Source organism: Gallus gallus, chromosome 1 (genome assembly GCF_016699485.2).
Source record: "Gallus gallus isolate bGalGal1 chromosome 1, bGalGal1.mat.broiler.GRCg7b, whole genome shotgun sequence".
NCBI lineage: Eukaryota > Metazoa > Chordata > Aves > Galliformes > Phasianidae > Gallus > Gallus gallus.
Window position 1 is genome coordinate 167,774,494 of NC_052532.1, and position 20,315 is coordinate 167,794,808.

Sequence of the window (20,315 nt, forward strand, 5' to 3'; positions counted from 1 at the left end):
GCCCATCCCCACCATGCCTACTAATTATGTCCCTCAGTGCCACATCCAAATGGTTCTTGAACACCTCCAGGGATGGGGACTCCACCATCTCCCTGGGCAGCCTGTTACAATACCTCATCGGTCGGTTCTGAGAATAAACATTTCCTAATACCCAACCTGAACCTCCTCTGGCACGACTTAAAGCCATTACCTCATAGAGAGCCGTAAGAAAGATTTGAGAATGGGCACCCATAAGGCAGGGCAGCAGGAGTCTAGGAGCACCACAGGCCCTGCAGGCCGAAGGGAAAAGCCAAGGCTGAGAGTCTGAGAGAAGGCTTGGAAGGATTTCCACCAGAAAACAGCGAGGGCGTGGAAAGCAATGAGAAAGCTTAACTGTGTTTGGTTGTGAGAAGGCTCTGGTAGAAGGACGTGTGGGATGTGAGAAGATCTGTGATGTGGAAGTCAGATATCCACAGTGCCTCCAGCACTGCAGGAATCAGAAATCAAGAAATTGCAAGAGATGGAGATGCCCATCCCAGAGAACTGCTGCTGTCACATTCCTCCTGACAGAAAGGTAATGGTGCTCTGGCTGAGATCATGCCCAGAAAATACCAACAGCGCGCTTTTAATTTCAGTAGATATTTCAAGAGCCAAAGATGCCAGCTGGAGGGAAGTAATCTGAAACATGCGAATACCTGAGGAATATCCCTCCTGCAGAGCTGGTTGTGATCAGGCAACAAAAGCAGTGCTATGTTAGATCTCTACCACAGTGTACAAAGAGTTCAGGAAGTTTAGGCTAGAGGAACTGGTTTTTTGTTTTTTTTGAAGCTTTATTGCTTTTTCTTTTAGTTCAGCAGCAGAATATTTGCCGGAGGAGCTGGAGAAGTTTCAGTTCACAAAAGTGCCAATGATTTATTTATTGCCATCATTTAGGGAAAGGGCAGCAGTTGCTGGTTCTGAATATTTAACATTGCAGGGAAACAGCAAGCCACTCTGAAGCCTGTGCATTTCGGTAAAGTGCTGCAAACCAGAATGGCCCTGGAAAATGTGGAGACAGGAGAGCTGTGTAAGTATATCCCTACATATACCTAGTATATGAGCCATATATACCATATACCAGACCGAGCCTTCTTGAGACCTCAGCCTCCACTCCTCTGTGGTCATGAGCAGCCTGCTGAAGAGGTCTTGGCTCCCCTCTGAGCAGCAGCCTGCTATGCAAGCCCAAGTGAGGACACGAGGTGACTCAGAAGATGCATTACCAGCATTCATTGGAAATCTACAGTTTGTTTTACTTCATGCACTATTTTCAGAGATTCTCAGGAGAGCAGCAGGTGGGGGAAATTAGCACCAGGGCTTTTCCCTACCCAAAGCTAGCTATCTAAGATGCCTTATGAAATGCAGAAAGCTTGTCCTTAGCTCACTTGTCTCATTCCTTAGTTTTCCAAGGGACTCAGGCAATCAGCCTCAGTCTCTGCTGCTACTAGCTGACACAACCCACCAGCTGCTTCTCAGAAAAGCATTCAGCAGCAGCCAGGCTGAGTACTAAGAGATGGCCAGTACCTGCCTCTGGTGCTCCCCAAGGAGACATCCAAGGCAGACTCTCCTGTGACCACTGCTGTCTGTGAAGTACGTTCAATAGAAGAAAGGGACCACCCCCACAACCAAGTGTGTAGAAGAAAAAAAAATTAAGGTTCTTTTCAAAGAAATGCATGACAAATCTCACGGCCAATTTACAAGAAGATGTTCCCAGCTACACAGGAACAGTTTGTCCCGAGAAGCTGTGGATGTCCCACTCCTAGAGGTGTTCAAGGCCAGGCTGGATGGTGCTCTGGGCAGCCTGATCGGGTGAGCGGTACCTCTGCCCACAGCAGGGAGTTGGAACTGGGTGGGATTTAAGGGCCCTTCCAACCTAAGCCAATCTATGATTCTTTGATTCCCGCTGTGTTGTTTCGAGTCAATACCTATCAGCACAAGCTGTGGGACTAAGGGGTAAAGAATTCAATGAGAAGATCGGTACACAATGTAGGGCCTTCATATTACTTAATTTTCTGAAAGTCCCTTTTTGAATACGTGAGGAAATAGTAGCTAAAAAGTGAATACTCTGTTGATTATAGACATTTCTATCCTGGAGGCAGATCACCTGGCAAGTCTTTTATTCCTCATCATGATAAATGGGTGAGATTTAACCGTGCTCACAGTGACCTCTCACTAAATGTTGTGATTGATTTAATGCAAGATGAGGCTTCCCAGGCCCTAGCTCAGCAGAGGAAGTGACTTTTCTACAGTGTTCAAAGTCTGTTTGGTGAGCTTTATCTCCCCAGAAGCTAAAGGGAGCTGTGACACCACAAACTTTCTGGGGTTTGGTTGCACCCACAGTATAAAAGCTAAATCTCTGTTGCTGATGAGGAAAATAACATGGGGAGATAAGTAAACATTTCAAAAGTAAGGTGGGAGGGGAGGCACAGGCTTCCTCTGGTAGTCTGAGACCTTCTGCAAACCAGCCCACTTGCAGTCAGCTCAGTGCAGCCCATCAGGTTATCTGAAACTGCTCTTGAATCAGTGATCAAGGAATTTGCTGCAAATTGAATGTTCTTGTACCTTAGTGGAATACTTTACATTTACCAGACATGCAGGCCTTCTTAATACCTGGCAATTAGGCAAGCAATGGGGGAAGTGTGTTTTCATGGCATTCTCAAACAAAAGGATTTTGTGAGTCATCCCTGGTTCACTTTCCAGGAGAGCAGCATCAAGCCAAAAGGTGCCAGTGTTGCTGAAAGGCGACAAAAAATTGATCAGCCTCTTAAAAATTTCTCATAAAATTGTATTAACAAAACAGTAAATACATAACACAGAGACCGTAACCACGGGATGTTTACATAATGCCCACTGTGGACCAGTACTAAATACCATAAAAGACCTGAGACCCCCCCAAAAAGTCTGCAAGTTCTGGCTCTCACGAAGCAGCTAGAGCACCATTATTCCTCCTCCTCCTTCTCTTCCTCTTCGCCCTCAGATTTCAGCTTCGCTGTTGTGAACATTGCTGGTGGTTATTGCAATTCCTATTGCTAGGCTCCCGTTATCGGCAAAGAGCTGAGCCAGGGAAGTGTTCAGCACAAGGCAATCCCCATCTGAAATGATAGAGTCAATGCACTCCAGCACCGACCTGGGAGTAGCCTCCCACTTGAGGCGCCTCTGGTTCCTGTTGAGCTCGAGCCGATAGGTGAAGTTGTCGGCCTGGGTTTGTGTGCCGATCAGCATCATGGTGGCGAAGAACTGGGGGTGGCCTTTGTACTTCTCCTGCTTCCTGAGAACCAGCAAAAACTGGTGGCCAAGGCAAGAGTGCATGATGATCCAGTCTGTGGGTGCGGGCAGGTGCATGTCCGTGGCCAGGAAGACAATCTCTGCCCCCTGAAGGATGTTGATGCGGTGAGTTTGCCTCAGGTGGGACACCACCACCTCCAGGTGCCCTTCCCATGGGCAGGAGAAGAGCGGACACGTGCAGGGAACCAGCTGGGGGTCGTGCACTGCTTCATGGTGATGGCAGGGAGGAAGGCTGCCTTGCTCCGTGGATGTCTGTGCGACCACACAACGGGTTGGTGCATACTATGAGAAGAGAGAAATCATAGAATCATCGAGACTGGAAAAGACCTCCAAGGTCATCTTGTCTGACCATCAACCCATCACCACCATGCCCACTGACACATGTCCCTCAGTGCCACATCTACATGCTTTTTGAGCACCGCCAGGGACAGTGACTCCACCACCTCCCTGGGTAGCCTGTGCCACTGCCTCAAAACTCTTTCGGAGAAGTTTTACCTGATGTCCAACTTGAACCTCTCCTGGTACAACTTAAGGCCATTAACTATCATCCTATTGGTAGTCACCTGGGAAAAGAGACTGACTTCAACCTCATTACAACCTCATTTTGAGAAGCTGTAGAGAGAGATAAATTGCAAACAATAGTAGGTGGACAAGGAACCAGTGCAGCTATGTGGGGTGCAGACCCCACAAAAGCCAGTCACCTGATATCCCAACTAAAACAGCATCAGAAGGAACCCCAAGAACTCAACACTCCTGAAACGAGATTGAGATCAGATACAAGCCTGGATTTGCACAGCAAAATATGCAGGCAGATGCCTTGTTCACCGGGAGAAGAGAGAAACCATTTGGGCTATGATAAGTCACCTTAAATGAAAGTGATGTATGTGCTTAAAGAGCAATTTCATTAGTTCAGGGGGGAAAATCTGATTAAAAAGAAAAAAAAAAGCCCAACAAAACAAGGACAGCATGGGGCATTTTATATGGTTACAGCTCTTGCAGCTCAGAACAAGGAAATGAAATATGTATGGCTTTATTATGCTTTAATGAAACACACTGGCAAATACAGGCATTTCTCCTGAAATGATATGCTTTATAACACCCATAATTCGTGAAATAAAAGTCAGTTTTTATTGTATACAGTTCCTTCATTTTTTTTTCTGGTCAATGTATTTGTGCTTAACTGATGCACTTTCCTCCATAAATCCTAAATGGCTCTCAAAGGTGGATAGATGGTAAATTTAGAACACTTTCATGCTAAACTTAATTTGGATTAAAGTAAGGCAGCTAACTGGGAAGGCAGAGGCTCTAGCAGGATGATAGCACGTGATGACTAGGAAGCAAACTGCACTGCTTCTGTCAAGCAGACATTGTTGAAGAGAAACGAGTAAGTTTTATCCAACCAAAAGTGTGTCCACATGTAATGGTATTTGGGAAGAGTAATGGCTCTGCTGCAATAACTCCATGCATAGGCAAACCCTCAGGCATCCGCATGACGGTCATGATTCATCCAGCCTAATTTTAAGCATTTACTTCAGCCATCTGAGACAGAAACCTGGTTACCTTAGACTGTCTCTACAGTCAATAGAGGGATGCAGCCCTTTCCACCAGCTGATTCAGACCTTAGCTGGAGTAATTCACCTCTTAAACGTGGCAGTGGCTGCTGCCAGAGAGACTAAGGCTGAGATCCAGTTTGCTTGGTCGGACCTCAATTTTAGGTGCTTCCATGTAGAGGGAAGATTGTCTCCTTCTGAACTGTTTTGGAGATGCTTGTAAGGTGCATAAGGATTAAGAGTATATATAAAAAAGCATACATTTTGTTTTAATGTATGTTTTCTGAAGATTCTTACAATTCCCAATAGCCAAGTGATAGTGACTACAGTCTGCTATGGGTTTATGAGTGGTTAGGTGGGATAAGTCAAGGTTTCTATGCCCATGCATTTATCCTGCTGCTTGAGACCCTGTCATTTTTGACACCATCTTTCTCTAAAGACGAAAGAGGTTTTTATACAGGGACAGGTGAGGGAAAGCTTGAAAATACTATGTGAGTATAACCCTGTGATGCATATGTCTGCGTCGCCTATGAAAGCAGTACTAGGAGGTGCAACCCGTGAGATGTGTGCCCATGTAATACTGACTCTGAGGCTCTCTGCTGCTGCCATCATCAGTTCCCCACCCCCCACCCCCCAGAATTTGCATTTTTGCTTTCCAAGACAATTTGGAAGGGAACCTATTGCGTTAGCTATCCCAACTCTTAGATGACCGGGCTTTCCTTGCCGGCCAGGGTTTCCTTGCCAAACAGGACAATAAAGTTCTTGGTATTCATTCAGAATCTCTATTTGTCTGAGCGATGTGATGGCCAGGCCAGGCTTATGATTGCTGTTACATATTCACAGAATCATAGAACTGCAGCACAACTGAGGTTGGCAGGGCCCTCTGGGTCCCTCTGCTCCAAACCGTGCTCCAGCAGGAACACCCAGAGCAGGATGCCCAGGGCCACGTCCAGATAGTGCATAGCTCTTCCCAAGACCCTGAACATCACAGCAAGGTGTTTCTACATTCTCTGACATCTGATATGAAGAATAATGTACTGTTTAAATACTATTATTGAACTTTCCAGCTTTTTCTTTGGAGAGTTATTACTTTAACAGCACTGTTCTACTTTCTTCTTCCCTCATTTTTTATTTGTTTTGCTGTATAAAATTCAGGAATATAAACTTTTCAACAAGATAATGAATTGAGGACAGATAAATGACTGTCATTGTCTGGGAAATAAAGCAGGTCATTATAAGCTAATCGAGGTTTGTGGCTTTAGCTGCCTACTTATCGCTCTGGGATTGCTGCAGAGGACTGGTTCACACTTAATTCTACATTAATTTTTGCATCCCATTAAGATGAAAGTTATGGTTAATTTAAACTCTTTTGGTGAAGGAAGCTCTGCAATGGCAGATCGTAAAAGCCTTTTAAAAAATCCCTGAAATGCTAATTGCCTCGTAAAATGAATTCTAATCTCCCAATCTAATACAGTGGGTGTGAGCAATTACTTTCTCTCACCAAACTGTTAATGCAACATTAGTGATTATACTAATTAAAACTAATGAACTCATACTCACATGCTGATAAACCTCTCAACCACTTGACAAGTTCCAGCCTCCTATCAGTTTTATTTAACTCCTCTTTTGGAAGATGAATCTTAAATTAACCTCTTGAATAACATTCAAAATTGGGTTTTGAAATGTGAAGCTTTATAGACTGTGTATAATTTCCCTCCAAAGATTACCAGAGTCAGAGAAACCATTTCCACTGAGGCTGTAATTGAATTTAGAAATGCATTCACCTAATTTGATAAGCAAGGAGTGCATTGGTAGCTCATCAGTCTAAACTGTATTCAAGGTAAGAAAGTTGAGGTCCCTCCAAAATCATGATGTGACAACCGTGTTTTCATGACTCAGGAACAAGAATAATAAGTTTCACTGAGCAATTTATTCATTGGATATCGCTCCTTTCCTTCAGTTGTGATTTCTTGGTGTGCAAATAAATGGGAATTCCCTTCAGCATGTTCCATTCCTGAAGAGTCCTCACAAATTGTTTCTGCAATTGATTTTTTTGGTCCAGCCTCATTCGGCTCAACTTTGTTGAAGATTCTAGAATTCCTGTGCAAACCACACCATTTATTTTTATTCTCCGATCGTGGTGAGAAGGATTTTCAAAATCTGATTTCTGAATTATTCAACATTCTTGCTTCTAACTTGTGAATCCTGTAATATTTTGACAGAAATATTAAAAAAAAAAAATCCCAGTCTCTGTGAAAAACGTTTCACAGGAAAACTGTTTTTTAACTTACATTTTTTGGGGGGTAGAACTGTAACTGCTGGGGTGCCTCTGCACTTGTTTGTCTTTCATATGGCTGTGAATCGAGCCTCTAAAACTAAAAGGTGGAACAGACATAAAGCGTTTTAAAAATCTTGTTCTGAATAGTCTTTTATCTTCTTGGTCAGTTCCAGCCAAATTTAACCATGATAGAAGTCTCAAAGACTAATTTTTTGCTCCTTTTCTAGGCAGGTTGAGAGGTATAACCCTTTCACGTCTCCAGAGTAGAGCATCTTGCCACATGGGCAAATAACATTTTCAGATAGGAGAACCTGAACAACTGCAGTTTGAGTCCAAATCAGACACCAAAAGATCCTCATGAGGCAGTGTCTTTATGAACAGGAGAAAAGCCTTTAGTCAGAGTGCTCCTCATTAGACATAAGATAATCCAGTCATGAAATGCAAGCCACAGGAAAGCAGGCTCTGCTACTTACAGAACAATGTCTTTTTAATGATGTGGCTTATTACAGTGTAATTCTCTGTACATTTGACAAAGAGCAATTTACAAATACATGGTGCTTTTCTCTTCAGGGAAAATATGTACATCTGAAACTCAGACAAAGCATTTCTGGGTTCTGTCCCAACATTTCTATAGACTTTCTGCTAAAAATTCAACAAATGGCTCCTAGTATGACTCATCTGTTCTAACTTTGACATATGAGGAGTAGGTGTCTAAGTCTGAAATGCATCAGCTCCTTTTACAACCCAAGGAGAACTCAGGAGTGCAATTCACTTCATCTTGAGAGAGACCAAAGCAACATCCCCCTGGGCACTGCTGTCTACATGCAAGTGGGATCATCCATCCTCAGGGCAAACTTGTATGATTTTTTCCTTAGGATACCATTGGCCTTTTGGGCTGCAAGAGCACACTGCTGACTCATGCTGAGCTTTCAATTCACCAGGACCCCTAAGTCCTTCTCCACAGGGTGGCTCTCAAGTTCTTCTCCCAGTCTGGAATTGCCTCAACCCAAGGATAACTTGGCTGTGTTGAACCTTATTAGGTTCTTGTGGGCCCACTTTTCAAGCCCATCCAGGTCCCTCTGGAAGGCATCCTTTCATTCTGTTGTGTCAAGCGCTCAGCCTGGTGTCATCAGCAGTTTTGCTGAGGGTGCTCTTGATTCCACTGTCTACATGTCTATGTCATTGATAAAGATGTTGAAGAGCATCAGTCCCAAGAGGGAATCCTGGGGACGCCACTCATCATGGGCCTTCATCTGGGCACAGAGCCATTTACCACTACCCTCTGGCTATGACCGTCCAACCAATTCTTTACCCATTGAAGAGTCCAGCCTTCAAAGTCACATCTTGGGTATGCAGCTTTTTGGGGATTGTGTCCAAGAAAGGGATGCAGCTCCCCTAGCCCCCCATGCTCCAGCCCCTTAACTACAGCAGATGCTTTCAGTGGGAACGTCACAATTCTCTTGCAACAAATTGGTAGTGAAATGTACTATTTCTTCAATTTTCTTACCGTCTTCCTCCTTCTCCCTGGCTTTTTGGGGCTCAGTCTCTTCTTCTCATCTGTATGGAAAATGCTCCAATAATTTCCTAACTCTCAGCTTCTGTCTGCCTTATAAAAGCTTCGCCACCCACTAATATCCACCTCCACGCTACTTACACCCGCCACGAGGGACAGATGTTCCAAAGAACTATAAAGGTGACATGAAGAGACTAGTCAGCCTTTAATCCTGGTCTTCATTTAATTTCTCTTCTGCTGTTTTTTTTTTTTTATTATGCTAATGAGATTTTGTAAATCTCTCAGATGAAAGAAAAGAGAAGGAAAAAAGCCCCTCAACCTATTTTGTAAAAAGCTCTACTTCCATATCTGAAATTAAGAAGCCCAAACCAGGGCTCATGTTGAGGATTTATTTAAAATTTTAATTACATAAAATCCTATTAATTATGAATGCATCAGTTGAATTTCTTAAGTACTGAATATTAGTTGCAGCTTTGGCAGTGGATATAGCTGTCTTCCCCTCTATCATATGGCAGTGATAGGACAACTCCAAGCTCATTCTGCTAATCTCACTTTACAGCATCACCAAGCATGACTTGGTGACACAGCACATGGTATGTGTTAATGGCTCTCCTCATGCTAATGACACAGCTCTGAACATGCAGAAGATGCTGTTGCAGCACCATGATTCCTGGTATCAGAGGACCCTGAATTTTAGATGGAGTCACACATCTTAAGAGATATTTTGTTAAAAAAAAAAAAGAAAAATGCTTTTAGTGGTAGTTATATATGTACAAAAAGGAGTTACAGCATTTAAAATGTATACTGGATGGAAAGACAGACTGTTTGCTTGTTTGTCAAAAATCAGGATTTTCAGAATAAGCTGTCAGGCAGTTTTGAAGTGCAAGCAAAAAAAAAACCCCACAAAAAAACCAAGAAACTTGATATCCTTCAATGCACTGAAACAATGTCATTATAATGAAATATAGACAGGATCCAGTAAAGCATCTTAGCTGAGTACATGCTTTCCTAGGGACACCCAAGCATAGACATAAGCCAGGTGGAATGAGGTTATGGTCTCCAGCTCTCCTGCTTTAAAAAACAACTTTGATGAACCTCTCATGTGGGATGATAATAAAATTTCCCATGTTTCAGGCTGAAGAGAGATGAACCACCTCACAAGCCCTCAGCCAAGCTGCAAATGGGTTGTGGTCATCCAGACAAATGATACCTATTTAGTTCCTTTTTTTGGTTGGTTCTTATTCTGCATCTGGTCTGAGATCATCTGTGCTTTCTTTGAGGAATAAATATCTTCCGTACATACAAGCACAACCAGGCACAACAGTGATTCCTGTGGAGCATCTGTCACAGATATTTGCTAACCAAAATATATGAAAAAGAAGCATCTTGAGCTGTGGATGTCCAGAGGGTTGGCAAAATCATGGAATCATAGAATCATCAAAGTTGGAAAAAACTTCTAAGATCATCTAGTCCGACCATCAACCCATCCCCACCATGCCCATTAACAATGTCCCTCAGTGTAACATCCACATGGCTCCTGAACACCTCCAGAGATGTTGAGTCCATCACCTCCCTGGGCAGCCAGTTCCAACGCATTACCACTCCTTCTGAGAATAAATTTTTCCTAATATCCAACCTGACCCTCCCCTGGCGCAACTTAAGGCCATTACGTCTCGTCCTATCACTGTTACCTGAGATAACAAGTCGATATATATCACCTGCTCTGGAGTAATTGTCTTGTGCAGACTCTAAGGGCTTAACAAAGTATCAGTCTTAGATTTAAGATCTGTAATAACAGAAAAAAAGGCACTCTGGCTTTGAATTGGCATAAAGAACGATAAAGACCAGATGTGCTCACAGCATCCATATAACTCTGCTCTCTTCCTACTCTCTGTTACTTGTGTTTAGGAACCTTTGAGAGCAGTTTCCTGGAAATTCTGAAGAGTTTTTGAAACTAAGAGGAAAACTGCTCTTGTTCCTCAAGAAAGAGCTAGCAAGGCCACATGGCTTGTACCATTTAAGTCTTTTACAGAGGTATCCATGCAAGGAGCTGAGCTGAGGTTGTTTTGGTCAAGAGCACTCTTCTGCAGGAGCTGCTCTATCATTGTGAGCATGCAAGGAGCGGGGACGGGCTCTGGCTCCAGGCTGGGGACCTTCCCTGAGCTGCAGTTGGCTTCTCATAGAATCATAGAATTGCTCAGGTCGGAAAAGACCTTAGAGATCATCAAGTCCAACCACAACCTAACCAAACCACCCTAACTCTAACAACCCTCCACTAAATCACGTTCCTGAGCACCACATCCAAATGGTTTTTAAACACATGCAGGGATGGTGACTCAACCACCTCCCCGGGGAGCCTATTCCAGTGCTTAACAACCCTTTCTGTAAAGAAGTGTTTCCTGATATCCAATCTAAACCTCCCCTGACACAACTTGAGGTCATTTCTCCTCGTCCTGTCACCAGTGAGAAGAGACCAACCCCGCTCTCGCTGTAATCACTTTTCAGGTATTTGAAGAGTCCAGTAAGGTCTTCTCTTCCCCAGACTAAACAGCCCCAGTTCCTTCAGTCGCTCCTCATAGGGCATATTCTCCAAGCCCTTCACGAGCCTTGTTGCCCTTCTTTGGATTTGCTGGGGACAAATCCAGGCACAGAGCCTGAACTTCAGCTACCACCAGCAACAGAGGTGGGAAAGGTGGGCAGTTACAAGCCAGAACATGCTCTGCGTCTTCTCTTGGGAGTACAGAAACTTCAGTGGTAGGGGTCCCTTTATAGCAGCAAATGAAGCTTCTGGCAGAATATCCAATCCCACAGTGGGGCTGGAGCTGCTGCAGATTTGGGAGAAGCTGGGCTGGAGAGTGGGATGTACCCTCAGTGCCTAAATTGCAACTTAAATTCCCATTGTGGCATTTTAGGACTTGTGCACAATGCTGGGACAACAGAACCATAGTACAGAGTACTTGATGTTGCATTGCAGTGCTGCTGGATTGGGGCACAAAGATGTCTACCCTATTCTCTTTGGACTGGATGGATATTTTATACCTTGTTAAAAGCAGAAGTGCTGCATCAAAACACCATCCCATTGGCCAGTCAGGAAAAGAATTAGAAGCCAAGGCAGGTACCATCAGCTCTTGCTCCGAAAGGGTGCATATAACTGCTTCTTATTACTAGATTTCTCACAATGCAGTGCTGCTTGTGTCTGTGGGTGATGTAGTGAGTGGTCTGCATACGTAAAAAGAGATAATCCAAAATGTAGAATATCTGAAGATTCAATTCATCCTTTATCCACTTTGTATTTTGTATAATGCCTGTTAACAAAGTGCAAAACCATTAAAGGCTTTAATTAAAAGCAAAGTGATAAAGTAGTTCCAGGCTGCATCTGCTGTGTCTGATAGGGAAGGCAGAGTTCACAGGAGCCCTATATCTGACCTGTTGATTTTTTGTTTTACATTTGCACTGAGGAAGATATTAATATGGAAAAAAGTAAAAGAAAAAAGAAGAAATGATTGCCCACTGTGCTCATAAACTTGCCAGTTCAGACTGGCTCTATTAACTCATCATCCAATATTCATTTACAAGTTACTACAGTAACAGCAGGTCTCCAAGAAGAGCAGATTTGCTGCTGTCATCTTAGATAATTAGACCAAATCCACCCCTAGACAATCAAAATGCTTCCCTTCCATCAGGCAACCTCCAGCTATCACAATTACATGACATTTAAATTCACTAACTTCTCTCTCAGCAACACAACCAAGAGCACCAAAGGATGGCACATACATTGCTGGTCTGCTGTAAGGAGATGAGGGGTAGTTGCTGAGCAAACCTGCAACCTCTCATGGTGGGAGGGATGTGTCCAAGCCCATCCCAACCGCAGAGATATCCTGGCCAAGGATTTATTCTATGGACCAAGTCACACTGTTGATGGGATGGTGCACAAAATGCCTAGACCAGGTTGGTCACGGTTGGGTTCAGACCCTTACCATTCGCAGTAAGGAGAGGGACATTTCTGTGGGAGCATTTGGTTTTGTATCACACATTCTTCTTCTTTTAATTTCATACAAATGATAGCCTGTTCCTTCTTCTTCCTCCCCCTCTAATTCTCAGTTAATTGTTCTAGAAGTTTTCTTCACACAGAGAGAATGCAGGTGGAGAGAAAGAACAGAAAGGGAGGATCAGCTCAACCAGAAAAGACAATGTTCCACCTACAGAAAGAACATTATCTCTATTAATAGATTGGTTAAAAGGGTTTTGAAATAATCATAATTAAAAATCCTTCTAAAATAACATTCATGCTTATGGAAAGGTACCAGCTCAACATCTCCTGGATTTGCAATGTTCTGCCTGCAGAAGCAGCAGAGCAGAGAAGAACTGTGTTCTTTTTTTGTTTTGTTTTTTTCACCCTGCTCTATCAAAAAATGCCTCAAATCTGAGACAAAAGTTCTCCTGTGGCCAGGAGAGGCCTTGCGTTTCCTCTCTTGAAGCACTGTCTTTTTCAGGAAGGAAACCCCTGACATACCCTTGCTTCACCAGCACCTCAGCTCTGGCCTCATATGCTAGCAGCAAGAAGGTTGACTCTGTGGTTCATGGGGAAATTGAATGACCTAGATGTGAGAAACCCATCACTCACTGGGGCCACAGCCCTTGGAGGCTACTTAATTTTTGTTGATGGGAATCCCATGGAATAGTCTGTCCACTCTGTCCTCCCTTTGTTGGCTTTTGTCTCTTTGGCTCTCCATCCTACACTTCAATGATTTGAGGTTAGGGTGGCTATTTTTTGGTGTATTTTCAGAGTATTTTCTTCCTGTAGTTTTTTTTTTTTAAAGAGCTTTCTGTGACATGATATTGAATAAGATGACAAGCCACTCATTTCACCACATTAAAGGCATTCCAGCCTTTCTTTCCTAGAACAAACCTCTCTTCTCCCTCCAAAATGGCCTCCAGAGCTGGAGGGAAGATGTGTGGCAGCTCATTGGTGGAGCACCAAGAAAACCGCATGAATATGTATGAGAGGTCACAACTGCCCTGAGGTTCAGGCTGCCAAGATCCCAGCTGCAGTCTTTGCTCCTGCAAATTCTGATTTCACACAGCATGGAAAGCCTCCAGTGGAGAACAGCAGGGGAGAGGTTGCATGAGACATCTCAGCTACCAGATGAGATGCTTCTCCTCTTCTACTTTCTGCCTTCTCTTTCGCTGGTATTCACCTGGCCTACTTGGTGAGTTGCTTCAACCCTGTAAACCAGCAGAAAATGATTTCCTTTTTGAAAATTGATTTGTTAGCCCACTTTTACTCTGGTCTGGTGAGTTGCATTGGTCAGTGAGTGGTCAGAAGTTCCCCAGCAGCAGCGCTGGGCTAGGGAAATCAGTGGGCTGGGCTAGAGAAATAGTAGGGTGGGTAGGACTTACTTGCGTAGTGAAGGCTGTTAGGCACCAACTGGTCTTTGTGCTGTGTCTACATAGCTTGCATCTGTCCTTAAAACTCTTTATTTCCCTCCTTTTGCCCTGAGGGCACGCAATGATAGCTCATCCTGCAGTTTCCAAATTCACAGCAAATCCATGCTAACTCAGAGTAACAGCTTTGACACACACTGGGCTTCCAAGTCCTTCAGGAAGGACAGCATTTCTTAGCAGAAGAAACAACTGTAACAACCAGATACATTTTTTTTAACGGGATTTGTCTCACCTAAATGTGTATGTATAACGTGAAGTAATTAATCATCCCTGTGATGATGATAAACACCCCCATCTTCAGGAAAAGATGAAACTTCTGTGCGGTACCTACATAAGGCTCTCACTTCTTTTCCTTGGCCTGAAGCAGAGCTGGGGTCATGGCCATGGAGTTGGACATTAGCCTCAGAAAGTTTCGCCCCATTCAGCACAGCAGGAGCGCCATGACTTGGAGCTGCAGTGGTGGCAGGAGACAGCCACAGCGACTGTTTAATGGGTGATTATGAGCTGCCTATTTGCCTAATGCAGAAAATCCCCTGAGCAGACACATTTTCTTCCCAGCTAAGGGCCGAGAATCCTAATTTTCAGGCTTCTAGATTTAACAGTGAAGTAAAATTAATTTATAGCTCTTGCCATTAGGAGGACAAATTTTCATCTCCGTCGTCCGAGTGAGAGGCACTATAACAAATGAATGATTACTGACCCATGATACCTATTAGAGATTACAGTTGGGTCATCTCATTTGTTGTTTTAACACAAGAAATTAAGAGCCCTAGCAGGGCTGTCACAAAAATTGAATTGTTAATGAGATGAGCACAGCCTTTACCAGAGGCTTTGCCTGGAATTACCTGCAGGAAAAGCTCACAGATAACAGGACCTTGAGCTGCGGGTCTGAATTGCAGGAGCCCAGCAGGACATTCCATTTGCACCGTCTTCTTTCCATTACTACCTGGAAGTGCAATCTACCCACCATGAATTAGACTTCATATGGACAGAGGAGCAGTTAACCACGTCCTTGCTTGGCCCTTTTGCCTCCATCACTACCTGCGGTTAAATTGCCCACCAAAGAGATTTGGAATCAAAAGGAGGTAAATAGATAGGCCTAACACCAGCTGCCTCACTAGAGCCTGCACACTTAGCATGATGCTGATTGCAGACTGGCTCCTGCTACCGGGTAAGGTAGCTGATCTGCTTTAAATGCATCCTCAGTGCTGGGAAACTGTTTCAAGTTTTAAGGGGAATACCTGTACATCATACACACGCTTCGTGTTCTCATTGTCTGAGACTTGGCTCCAGCTGTGCCATGGACCCTGCAGTCTGCTGGTCAACTCTGATCCAGCAGCATCGCTCCTCCCTGCAGCATAGCCCAATGCACCAGGCATCTCTCAGTGTGAAACACGGTGCCCTGGCATTGCCCCTTGTATCAGAGAAAAAGAAATTGTCAGAATTGTCAGAATTAGTGGTGACTCAATCAAACAGTAGCTAGTCATTTGCTATTTATTTCTAATCTAACGTAACACGAAAAACCTTAATTCATAGCTGTCTCATTAGTACCTTAATAGACAATCATAGAATCACAGAATCATAGAATATCCCAAGTTGGAAAGGACCCACATCAGGAAGTCCAACCCCTGGCTCCTCACTGGACCACGCAGAATTCACACCCTATGTCTGAGAGCATTGTTCAAAAGCTCATTGAATTCCACATGTTTGGGGCTGTGCCCACCACCCTGGGCAGCCTGTGCCATGCCCACCCCCCTCTGATGAAGAGCCTTTTCCTGATATCCGGCACTCAGAGCAGTATTCTACCCTTACTTTGGTGGAGTTGGGTTATACCTCCCCCTCTCTGTTGAGGTTTCATCTTAGCACTGCAATGGAAGAAAACCAGTGCTATAACCTTGCGCTGATTTGCCTTTCTTCTACAACAGATCAGCACATCTGGCTGTCCTGTCTTCCTGGGCTCAGGAAAGCACAAACAACAAGAGACTCTGCAAGGCTGCAATGTGAAGCTGTGTGGTAAGATCAGATTCAGATTTAATCATAGTCCAGAAATAAAGCGATCAGTGCCTTAAGGACTTTGTATCCCCACTGTTTTCCTCCATCCATAGCTTCTTAGGCCAGTGCACTCCAGCACAGTAGGCCATAGGGACACAACTCGTCTGCCACTGTAAACTGGAGCAGCCCCAGTCATTACCAGCTTAGGATGCAGATTGCTAACCTCACCCCTGGTTGGGCTCATGTCAACACTTATGTGAGCAGCTAACTTCAGGGCAGGCAACGGAGAACATGAATGCACAGCAAATGCTGATGCAGTTAGAACAGGAAACTTCCCACTCCCTTCTTGCAGTCCCTGCAGTCCTGGCTCATCCATCACAAAATACTGTTTCCCCAGAGCTGCTTTGTCTCTCTGGAGGACTCAAGATTGTGAGGTAAGCATTGCAAAATCAGACCAGCAAGTCACATCTCTATTTTGCTTCCCACATGAGATTTCTCCTAATTTATTCCCATTTTTTTTTTTTTTTTTTAATGTGAAGATCTGCTTGAGTTTTTGGGTTAACTCCAGCACCATTCACTGAGATTATGCAAAGTATTGATTGTTAACAGATACATTACATGGGCAATGCTATTGAGGATACATTAAGTAAATGAGGAACAAACCCATGCTGCTTTTTCCTTTTGCTCTGTTGCTGTTTATCAGAATGGCAATCAGCTGCAGCAGAGATGTACAAGATCTAAGCCAGCTGTGACTTAAACTGGCCAGAGATCATCCAAATTAGTAGGTTATGGAGAAGTCTTGTGTTAAATAGCTGTGGGTCCGGGAGTGCCCTGGGCTGTACAGTGGTTGCATAGATGACCTTGTGAATGGGGAATGGTTCAAGGGAAATACCCTTGTGATCCAAGAACCTCAACATTGCATTCATCTGCCATATTGCTCTGTTTCATTTTCATTTATCATCATTCAACATTTTATCTTCTTCTGTCCTTACAAACATGTGAAGAAACTGGTGACAGTGATGGCTGGCTGATAGTTTTCAGGCCATGCAGAAAACAAAGTAGAAAGGCCACTAACAGAGCAGGAAGGAGGGAACTCAGTCACAGCTCCAAGTAGTGGACACCACAGTGACATTGGCAGAAGATGGAAGTGAATGTTTCAGGATGAGAAATGGAAGTTAAAAACAGCATTAGGCAGCATATTTATACTAATATTTGGAGTAAACTACAACTTTTTCTTAACAGTCAATTGTGAAAATGACAGTGACAGCAATATCAACCTAAACTGACTGGTGAAAGTGTTTTTGCTGATGATCCTTACGCGGGTCACAGTAGTTAGAGGAGTGTGTGCTAGAAAATTAGATACATGAAATAACACCAGGATTAAGTTAGATCATTGGAAGCTGTAAAGTGGTAGTGTCGTAGTTAAACTTTCTTCCCGCTTCAGCTTGGCATCAGTATTTCTTTCCACTGACTGTGAAGGGTGCTGAGGGGGACTAAGCTGAGCGCAGGTGCAGACAGCTGGCTTTCAACCCCCACCCTCAGCAGAGATGGATCCCACCCTACCCCCTGCCTTGGATCCTGAGCTCCTCCATCCCCAGTTCTTTGCTTCTGCCTCTTCGTGGTCCATTAACCTGGCCACTGCCTTGTCCCCTTATTTCCTCCCACATGTCCCGTTGTCCCCATGTCCTCCTTCAGATGAGTGTTTTTATGAGTGTGGGTTCTCTTAATGACAGTGCTGCTCTTCACTGAACTCTGCCCTTACCAATCCACTCTCAGCATCTCACTCTGAATCCAAACTGCCCTTAGGATCTCAGCTAGCCTACTGGAGGGAGTACTTCCATGTCCCCTCTCTGCTCTATGAAAATGTATCTTGACACAGATCCTCTGGCTGATGAACTATAACTGGTGGTTACTCATATGAAAGACTCCACGTGACAAAGCCAGTACCCCTGCTTTCACCATGGTATGCAGCTTTGAAAGGACAGTGATGCTCAGGGCTTATGTGCAAGGCCTAAAATGCCAAATAAAAGAGGTCTAGGGACAGATCTCCCAAGCTTGGGTGACACATCCTGCCTTAGGGCCTTTCCCTCGAGGGAACACAGCATATCAAACCTGATCAAGTGGTGTAGGTGGTCAAGGTCCAGACCTCAACCTAAGTCCTTATCTCTGATTTATTAGACTAAGCTACCCTTATACAGGCAATAAAACAGCCCAGGATCCCTTCCCTGACCCTAGGAACAAGTGGCACAGCCTGTGTCCACGTGGTTCAACTCACAGTTCACATGGGGTGGCCTCAGCATCATGCCCAACCAGAACACTTTCTGATCTCTCTCAGCCCTTGACCATCACTTAAGAGATTCATATGATGCTATGGGGCAGATCTGGGTAGAGTGCTAGCTGGCCATTGTGCGTGATGGATGATAGAAAGCTGGTGGCTGGGCCTTGGCCTGCTGCAGTTTGATGTATACTGCCATATCCAAATTTCCTGCACTCGGAGGAGGCTCTGATTTGCACAAGCGTATCAGGAGAGTTCATGTGCTACTGGAGGGCTAATGGCTGCACTGAGACTGTCAGTTTTCAGGGTTGTATTTTGACACCTTTCCTAAGCACTTGGTCATTTGAAAAGGAAAAATATCAAGACCTTTCCCATATTTCTTTTGACATCTCACGTCAAGATGCAGCTATGTGTCAGATACATGTGTGTTTTCATAAGGAACTATGCAAAAAAAAAACCATCCCTTCCTTTAAGCATACAATGTCAGCAGCTCTTTTGGAACAGTTTCAGCTCCTCAGCCATACCACAGCTCTTCTGCAGCTGGAAGAGGGCACTCGGGCATTACCTTCCCTGTCAGCTGAAGAACACTGCTCTGCAAACTGCCCTTGAAATCAATGTGGCTGCTATATTAGAAATACTTAGCACATAAATTGTAGGACACGGAGGCAGTGCACGTTACAAGGCATGATGAGCATGCAGTGAACCTGCTGTACAAGCTCATTTCAAAACCCAGCACGGACTCTTCTCTCACCCTCTGGCTTGGTTCAGAGCTTTAAGGGTGGATGTGCTTGTTGAAGGTAGGTGGCCAACCCCATACAAACTCTACCTAGACAGAAATGGGGCTGAACTTCCTCATGCATCATATATTTTTTTTTAATGATGAGCCCATACTGCAAATTTAATGTTGAAATGAATTTTAGCTTTAATCTGAGGATGTCAGTGGGTGTGCAGTATTGGGAGAATAATAAAACAAGAATGAAAACACAGTAACTATGGAGTGATAAATAACAATATATGAGCACTTCACTGTGGAATAGTCAGATGGGGAGGGAAAAAATGGGAATTATCTGGGCAAGTTTTCATATGTTTGAGCATCTGAAAACCAAAGAGAGCACTGTAAGGTTGTGTTCAGAAGACGTTTTTATTTCTAAGACCTCCAAGGAGAGCTACATGTGTAACTGTTAGAGCCATATCCTCTGTGTTCACAAACCTGAGCCTATAAAAAGACAAGCTCGTTTACCAGGGAAAGGATTTCTCTGTGAAAAACCTAGAGGCTCTTTCGATGTGCCAAATTGATTTCTTTGTCTTCTCTTCAAGCACGAACATAAATTAAGCTGAGGTTATGTCCTAGCTTAAAAGCAGGGTGAAATTTGTGTTAACGATCAGTTTCAGTTACAGGGAATTAATCTTAAGTGTATAGTACAGGCATAGGAGTGCATTACTTTCCTTTTATGTCATTTGTTTCCTGATACTGGCACTTGGGAGCACGGGTATCTCATGTTAAATTGGCTTCTCATTATACATCCAAATCCCACCAGGACAACTACAGACACCTGGCAGATGGGTCACATTCAGCTGAACACGCTCAGCTGTGTGTGGGGGACATCATACTTCACTAGAGGCACCTCAAGGTTTTGTAGACATCTCTGGGGAAGGAGCTGCATCTCTGGGGGAAAACAGCAGATGCTGAGCAGCCAGAACAGATTTCCTTTGCACTGGAGTGGTACATTTCTCACATGGCTGCACTACTGTTGTGCCGCCCTCATTATTAATGTTGTTATTATTTCTCTGAGCAGAAGAGATGCCCTGTAAAAGGATTGTTCAGAAAGAGCGAACCACCACAAACCCAAATTCTTGGCTGAACAAAGCTGCCTACTGTGACATGCAGACGTGGTGCCCTTCCCATGAGATGGGCTTCAAGGTTTCTCTGCAAGTGGTAAATGGAACATAGAATGCTGCTGC

The 20,315-nt window shown here is 44.1% G+C and overlaps 1 protein-coding gene across 1 annotated transcript in view; it reads right to left on the bottom strand.

Annotated features, from left to right (window-relative positions):
- Nucleotides 1-2,779: 2,779 nt before the first annotated feature.
- The window catches only part of SIAH3 (siah E3 ubiquitin protein ligase family member 3), a 36,249-nt gene continuing 18,713 nt past the window's right edge, over nucleotides 2,780-20,315 (bottom strand). Inside the window, exon 2 of the mRNA XM_417044.8 lies at nucleotides 2,780-3,582. Coding sequence (XP_417044.1) covers nucleotides 2,989-3,582 — 594 coding nt within the window. The 3' untranslated portion in view covers nucleotides 2,780-2,988. The remainder of the gene's footprint in view (nucleotides 3,583-20,315) is intronic.